Source organism: Empidonax traillii, unplaced genomic scaffold, assembly GCF_003031625.1.
Source record: "Empidonax traillii isolate 1590-97213 ecotype Southwest subspecies unplaced genomic scaffold, ASM303162v1 scaffold428:size834259, whole genome shotgun sequence".
In the NCBI taxonomy this organism is placed as follows: domain Eukaryota; kingdom Metazoa; phylum Chordata; class Aves; order Passeriformes; family Tyrannidae; genus Empidonax; species Empidonax traillii.
In genome coordinates, this window is record NW_020955621.1 from 493,035 (window position 1) to 501,430 (window position 8,396).

The window sequence follows — 8,396 nt, forward strand, 5'->3', positions numbered from 1 at the left end:
ACTTCATACCAGTGTCTAGCTTTGATTTCAAGAAAGGGTTGGTTTTCATAGTAAATGTTTATCCAGGCAGAAGCTGGATTGTCTGTCTCTTCTAGTACTGTAAAGAACATGCTGAGCCATGATGCAGGGAGCAAAGTGTATGGTATAAATAGAACAGACTGTTATTAGTCTGAGCTTCTATCTAGATAATCCACATCTTGAACTGCTCCAAACTATGACTAAGTTTAGCTCGTCAGTTTAAGTAACATGGAAGTCACTGCCTTTCCTTTGAGGTATGCTAGATTAGCAAGTAGGCGTGTTACCCACCGAGTCTGACACTGCATCTGCAGTTTGGGCAGAGCCAGCCGTGCTATTGCTATGGTAAACTTCTAGGGTACTGTTTGTAGCTACTGTCAGGCAAATTCAACCTAGTGAACTCAATTAAGGGTCTAACTGTAGTACGTTCCCATGGTTAGGTGATTGTAACAACTTCTTGTTTTTCCCTTGACTCCCTTTAGTCCTTTGTCCCGCACCGAGATGAACAAGATAATAGCCTGATACAGAATGCTGCTAATACAATAGTAAATGCCATCACTAAGCGACAGAACAGCACTGTTATGTTGGCAGTAACCGAAGTCAAAGTAGAGACCATCGTTGTTGGGAATTCATCATCGGGTAAGTCTCCCAGAGCATACCTCCTGTATGTGTCTAAGCATTTCCTGTTCCCCTGCTGTCAGTCTTCTCTCGTCTTTCTTTACATATTGGGGAAAATGATACATTGGGTTGTCTTTTAATTGGTCTTACTAACTGAAGAGAAAGTGGTTTTAAAAATCAAGATTTTTGTGCTTGTGGGCTTGTTGAAGCTTAACCTCATCCCTAATGTGATATCCCCAGATTCTCTTGCTGTGGTTTTTGTATCTAATTTCCATTGCAGTTCCCCAGTCTAAGCATACCTCTCACAAGACCAAGAGTTGTTCTTGTGTGTGGTTCCAATTCTTTTCAATTCTCCTGCATTTAACCTTAGGCCAACATCAGCCTTTGATGCTGCTGCACTGAGACTGTGAGGAATTAAAAATTTGGGGAGAGGGAAGACAGTGTGGTACCAATATCTTCTGAAGTGCTTATGTACTATGTACTTCAAGAATTAAAAATACCTAGTTTTTTTCCAGTACTTTGCCATGATAATGTAAAATTTTGCTCTCCTCTTCACCATGTGTTTCTGACTAGTGCACAGCTGGCCTAAAATGTAATGTTCATTCCTCTTGAGGAGGATATAATGAGGTTGGAGACCTTTATCTCTGAATATTGGCTCTCCCAGAGCTGTGCCAAAATAAGCAGTTGAAGACTTTACATGCCTGTGTTCCTGCCTGGGGGAGGCAGGAGATGGTCTTGTGGAAGACCGCTGGTAGGCTCAAGTTCAACTAAGCCCCAGAGTGAAAATCTTACAATGGTAGGAGACTCTCCCAACTTCTTCCTAGGCCTCCCCAACATAATCTTCTGAAAGATCTCCCACCCATAGTCCAAACAATTACTAGATTGCCTGGTTCTACTTTCCTTGCATTTCCCTTCTAGGAAATGCCTTTCATCTGTTAAAGTCTTGGCAAGTGTATTATTTCCTCAGCTCTCCTGAAGGAGTGTACCCTCTTTGTTCTTGTCTTGAACAGCAGTAGTGTAGATGATAAAGAATTGAGCTGAGATTCTGATGTACATTAACCTCTGCTTTTCTGATTGTGTGTTAAATGCCAGGGAAAAAGGGATGTGGATTACTTTGCCTCCCACCTCAATAAGATTTAAAGAGACTCCTAAATTACTGGATGAACTGATTCTCTTGTAGAATGATTTCCAGACTCCACATTGTAGTATGGATGCTATATTGGCCCCTAGTTCTTTAAGTGGAGTTGTTCTGAAGTAAACTGTAATCTGGACACTGATGTTGTTTGATTTTGGTTTGGTTTATTGTTACCTCTTAATTGGGCAAGGTAGGTGAAAACCTATCACAAAATGTGGTGTCAAGCTTATGTGAATGATGAGAATCTCATTTCTATGGGATGCTCAAGTGTCTAGGTGGAGATAACCATTTTGACACTGCATTGATTTCCTGTCTTAAAGAAAAAGTAGTCTGAATTTGGAATCTGTATGCAGACAATTCTGTATAAGAACCTGTTATTAAGTAAACTTGGATCCATGGTAATGTGACAAAATAATAGATGTGATAGCACTAAGAATGCAAGCTTTGTATTCTAGTCTTGGAGAAGCTGTTATGAAGAGTTCCTTTCTCCTTGAAGTCTTTCCTTCATTCATGGATTAGTGTTAAATTGCTTATGAAAAATAAGGATAGAATAGCAGTTACTCCTTTAAGAACAATACTTTCCCAGACTGTTAAAATGCAATTTTTAGATCCCTTGAGGCCAACCATGCTGGCAGTTTACTCACCCCCCTTTAGCAAAAGGAACTGTTTGAGGATGTGTCACATTCCACGCAGGAATATGCTCAAAAGACACTTGAACATTAGAGTGAACAACTGTGATGTTGAAACATTGGTTGGCTTCGTACAGTCTTTTACAGGTTATTCTGTAAGCAGATGTCTTGAAACTGCCGAGGGAATTTGTTTGGATCAGACATTAGTGATGGGTTGGCAGCATTTGCCTGCAGAGCTGTTGAACAATCCCATCCTCTCTACAAAAAACAAAGCACCTCATGTCTTACTGCCTCTAGCACATGTGGATTTTTGCTTATCAGGAAGAAGAGAAGAAGTTGTTATTCTGTGCTAGCTGTGAAGTCCTTGAGGAAGGGGGTGGGGAAAAAGTCCAAATATACATAAATTTTCAGTTATGTTTTCCTAGAGAAATAATCTAGGTCTTTGTGTCTGGGGGAACACCAGAATGAGTTTTGGATTGGGAATGTGGAGAAAAGCAATTGCCTCAACTCCTTTTGTTTGTTCACTGAGTAGTGAAGACTCTTGTATCTAATGACAATATTCTGGTGTTTCATTCTGAGGGGAAAAATGGAACACTCTAGAGAGTGCAGGATCAATTTGCTCACATAGCTCTAACCTGAATGTTTCTGGAGTTTGATGATACATAACTGTGTGTAGACTTGATGTTGAAGGACTGATAGTAAATGCAGGACATATTTGTGATGCGTCAGTACTTCTAGAGCAGCTTACAGGCACAGTACTCTATAACCTGCCTCCTGCTGCAATGGGCTCTTAGGAGTCATTACTGAGGTTTTCTGGGCCAACTTCCATGTAGGTGCTTGAGAGAGATGCTACTTATATAACCAGTTTGTTTTTTGGAGGGGAAAAAACATCTCAAACGGAGCATTCCTCACTCATCATTAATCAAAGAAAACTCTTGACTTTAAACTAGTAAAGAGCACTTCCAGATGGGCTGGTGCATTTAGGCAGTTATGACTGTGCTGTAAAGACATCTTACTTCCTTTCTCCCAAAAAAAAAAAAAATTTCAATGAGTAATCTGTAGCTAAGTATGGATGTTTCTCTTGCAAATGTCCAGTGCTATGTACCTTGTTATGTTAACTCAAGACTTTATTTCTTTTCATTTGCCCCCTAGATTATTTGGTTCCAATTCTCTGTGCGGTATTTAGCATTGTGTGGCTGACTTGTATAATCATCTGCGTGTGGTGGACTCGGAAGAGAAGAAAAGAGAGAGAGAGAAGCCGTCCTCCCAGAGAAGAGGGTGCCAATAACCAATGGGCGCCTTTAAATCCCATCAGAAATCCTATAGACAGATCTTATAGTAACAAAGACATTCGTTATGAATGCAAAAACTTCATATCTCCTCAAAAAAGAACTTGTGATGCAGTAGAGGAGTATGTAGAGTATGAGGAAGAGGAGGATGAAGAGGAGGAAAGAGATGAGGAAATGGACAAATTCCTCTCTCACAAACTCACAAAGCCTTTGCCGACAAAGGTATCTGACACATCAGAGAGCAGTCCAGTAAAGAAATCCCATCAAATAGGCAAAATGGACAACAGATCTGTAAAAAATGTGAATGCATCAAACTTTGAAGGCAGTAGAGACTAACCTGTATTTGGGACGTAGGCAGACTGCGCCTGCGCTTACTGGGGAGGGGAAAAAATTGACATCTCCACTTTGCATCAAGGACTAAAAATATCTGGAGTCAAATGTTCATAGTTTCTTTATTTTGCGTAAAAAAAATAAATAAAAATAATAAATAAAATTTATTTTGTTTCTTTAGCCTTGTATAAATTATTCAATGACTGTCAGATGAAAAAAAAAATGAGTAATCTTTGATAGTTGCTATTTTTGTAAAGTTTACTTATAATACACTCGCTGTGTGGCAGAGGAGAGGTTGTATTTTCAATATGTGTAAAGTTTATTACAAAAGACTGTACACTGTTTACAGAATGTATTTCTTTTTATTACTTGCTCTAATTTAATGGTGGCTTTAAAACCTCCTGGTTGAGGAAATTGTGTGAACTTTAAACTGCTTTCTTGACTTTGAATCTCTATTAATGGCAGCTCACTGCACTTGTTACGTTGGTAGCTTCTGTAAGATTTTTTCCAAATTTGCCTTACACACTTTGTAATAGGAACAAAAAAAAAATAATTATAGAGATCTTTCAACTGTGGTTTAAAAGTGGCCTTTTTATTTCTGTTTAATTACTTTAGAATTGCAGTATTGAAGCATGTGACAAGTGCCTTGAGATTAAACTTTTTCTATAGCAACTGTCAAAGACTGCCATATCAATATAGTAAAATTGTGAGAGAACTCTAGGTTCCCCAACTGACACAGTTTATTTTCTAATAGTGAAAGTGCTTTTTTGTAAATATGTACATATTAAATGAATCACTCTGTATATTTGATTTAATAAGTTAAATATTTTGGTCTTTTTTTTTTTTTACATGTCATTCCTTTTAATTTATGTTGCAGAAAAGGAGGTTCTATGGCAGTTTATAAGACTTTTTTTGGTATAATGTCCAGATTAGAAAACGATGTTAATACAATCAATGTTAGAAATCTGTTGGTCATTTGTATTTACATAGGAGCATAACCACTTACGTGTAAATAGATCCAGAAATGTTTGTTTATCCCCATGTTCAGCCCATCTCAAGAACACTAACGGGTGCATCTACTGTACAGTACCAACATAGCGAGGCATTGTTTTTTCTTTTGTGAATATGTTAATTACATGTGGTATTACTTTTTTTTTTTTTTTTGCGTTTAAATACAGGCCTAATGAAGGGAACAATATTTTCCTCAATCTTGTTTCTGTTGTGCTTTATTCATCCTTCGCTCTAAAGGGAAAAAGGCTGGCAAGCTCAGAGGATGGGAGTATCTCATTAGAAATGGTTACATGTTATGGAAGGCTTATGCTTTTTTTTTTTTCTTTTTAAGGCTTTTATTATTGCTGTTAACTGGGCAAACTATAGGTTTTTTTTAATTACTGAAGAAGCATAACACTACATACACCTGGTTACCCTGCCACCGAGAGGAACTGACATCTGAGAGTGTAAACTCTGGCCCATGAACAATGTAAACATGAATGTTTTGAAACCAGTTATTTTATACAGGAATGCAGGATTTGCTTTGCAGGATCATCTGTATTAGTACATTTTTTTGACATGTTCTTAAAAAAAAAAAACTTTCAGAAAAGAAACTATTTATTAAAGCATTTTATAATGATGTTTGTTGTAACTTTTTTACTTGTGCTAAATATTCAAAACTTATTTTGATAACCTGGTTAGGAGTTAGTTTAGAAAAGGGTACTATCCTTCTCATGTTCCCCAGTATAATCCTGAGTATTTAAACCAAAAACACTTTTTTTCTGCTACTCTTGTAACTTTTTGTACTGTAATGCTGCTGTCTTCCATAATCTAATAAAATGATTCCCTCATTGTGTGTAAGATACTTCAGGTTGTGTTTGCTTTCTAAGTGCTTTGGCGTTCGGATGTGACAAGGCTAAACAGAGGAGGAGTGAAAGTCCTGACTTAATTCCCGGTACTTTCCCGTAAGCTGAGCGTTCAGCCTGCGCCGGGCGCCCTCACTTCCCGAGCCCACTTGGCAGCCTTGTCCTGAGCCCACGCTGCTGACAGTCTGTGGAGGAGGTGGCGTCCCATGTGTGCCTTAGAGACAGAGACACCTCCTGCTCCTAAACTGGGGCTCTCCCTGTACTGCCCCTCTGCAATGCACAGGGGGCTGTGTTTTAGCTGCCACGAGTCGGACTTGATGATCCTTGTGGGTCCCATCCAGCTCAGGATATTGTGTGGTTGTGTGTACAATCTGCCTCCTTTTTTTGCGGTGATTCTTCTCCTGGCTGCTGAGTGAAGGCTTGTCTGAGCAGCGGCGTTTTGATTCCTCGGGTGAGAAGAGCGTGCAGGGGCCTGAGGTGGTTTCCTTGCCAAACTGAGTTGGATTTTAAAGTAATACCTTCCTCCTCTATTCTGCAGCTGCTCGTGTCATGCTCCAATTTCAGTTCACTAGGTCTGTGCCTGTTTCCTACAGTGGATTTGTATGGAATATTTTTTGCAGTAAAAGGTGAATTCTTACGTAAGTTAATATGGAATATAAAAGCTGGATTTTTCCTAGTAGCCATCAGCCTCCAAAGAAGAATTGTAGATCCTAGCAGAGCTATTACTCCAGTCATCATACAGCTACTTTGTTACTGCTTTACTTGAAGTATGTGCTTGTCTCTGTTTTGATAAGTGAGAGTTTGTTTCTAAATCAGTTCTCAGAATCAAGTTCTGTTATCTTTCTCAAAAGGAGAAATAGATTTATAGACATACAGAATTGACACTCTTGCTGTTCTGTTGTGCTGCTGTGAGCTGGCTCACTGCTCCCAAAGGTGCTGATTCTGCTTCTTCACAGTACTGAAATAGCATATAAAGTAATGGGGGCATAAGAATGGTCATCACCCTTCTAAACAAAGGGTCTGATGCTGTGCTCAGGACTGTGGATTCACTAAACCACCACCAGATAACTGTTTAACTTTGTAGTGCTCTTTGCCTTCCAAAACCAAGAACTATTTTGTGCCTCCTTCGTGCGATGGGCAAGTTAAATATGCTGAGATACATAGAACAAGATTCATAAAGTAAGAGGTTGAACAAAAAGTAAACTTTTTAACTTGCACAAATTAACCTTAATCTACTTTATGCAGATTTTGTATTTATACTGCTCTTAAATTGTTTGTATGTTTTCTCCACATACCTGAAATCACCTTATTCAGTAGTTTTGTTCCCTTATGATTTATTTTTACAAGAAATGCTGAATTCTTACATTCCAACTTCTTGCTGATGCACATGTGCTAAGCATTATGGTACTACCAGAATCATGTTACAAAAGCAACATAATGAGGAAAACTAATAAATGGGCTCTTCCTCAAGATTTGTCTACACAATGAGTAGTTTCATGCTAATTTTTCTTCTCTGATGCTCTTTTCAAGATCTGATGTTACCCTGAAACACCTGGTGAGCCTGATTCTTCTGGCCATTTGCTGTTGTCTGGTTTGTTCTCCAGCAGGCCATGTAATTATTCCTCTTGATATCAGACTATGCTTGGCTAGAAAGTTAGTTGATACAGCAAAATAACTTGCTCTTGACTGTACCAGAACAACCTAAGGGTTGAAAGGTATTTTGGTCACTGCCTTGAAAGCTGCAGAGGAAGTAGTTGCCAAGCTACTTGTGAGGTAGCTTGGACAATAGGGATTGGGGTGGCATGAAATTACCTTGCAGAGGAATTTCTATTAGAGTTATGATGTGTGTGACTGAATTGAACTCCCTCATTATTCTTGAGTGCTGGTGGGCTCTCCTACTCCTTTGGATGCACCGGAATAAAAATGAGCCTGAAGAACAGTTCAAATACCTTGTGAGCTGTCCTGAGGAGGTGGCATCCTTCTGTTAGGCAGTCTAGCTGTGACCTTTGGGGGTTCACTGTGTGTGAAGGGGGGTGGTAGAGGTTGGCTTTGCTCTTTCTCAACAGTAAAGTGAGCGTTTGAGTCACTTTAAGTTGGAATCTTGCTTTTGCTTTGGAAAAACTGTGTGGTGCTCAAACTTGTTGAGCTCAGTGCTGCAAAGCAGTCCCTAACTTAGCCTCATGTCATTATTTCATCAGAGGTGATGGAATAAAGAATGGCCTATAAAACAGTAAAGGAACAAAAGGTTCTCTTGGGAATGAGAGATGACTAAATCCTTCCCAAGATCATCCTTGTTATGGTGCCCATTCCTGTGAAAATGTTTCTATATGAATATGTGGAACTTTTTCTTTTGCTCTGTGTACATTATATTTGTTCAGTGTGACAGGGACTTAGCCTAAGTGCAAAAATATCTTTTCTTCAACCACTTGATTGTAAACGTGCTTGCAATCAAATGCTTAAAAACAAATGTCATAGGTAATATTCTGAAGAAGGAGGTTGTGGGTTTTTTTCCCTAGAAGAATCA

The 8,396-nt window shown here is 39.0% G+C and overlaps 1 protein-coding gene across 1 annotated transcript in view; it reads left to right on the plus strand.

The window, feature by feature from the left end:
• The window catches only part of JAG2 (jagged canonical Notch ligand 2), a 70,509-nt gene extending 64,638 nt beyond the window's left edge, over positions 1–5,871 (plus strand). Inside the window, exons 25-26 of the mRNA XM_027894475.1 lie at positions 498–654; positions 3,550–5,871. Coding sequence (XP_027750276.1) covers positions 498–654; positions 3,550–4,022 — 630 coding nt within the window. The 3' untranslated portion in view covers positions 4,023–5,871. The remainder of the gene's footprint in view (positions 1–497; positions 655–3,549) is intronic.
• Positions 5,872–8,396: the final 2,525 nt, after the last annotated feature.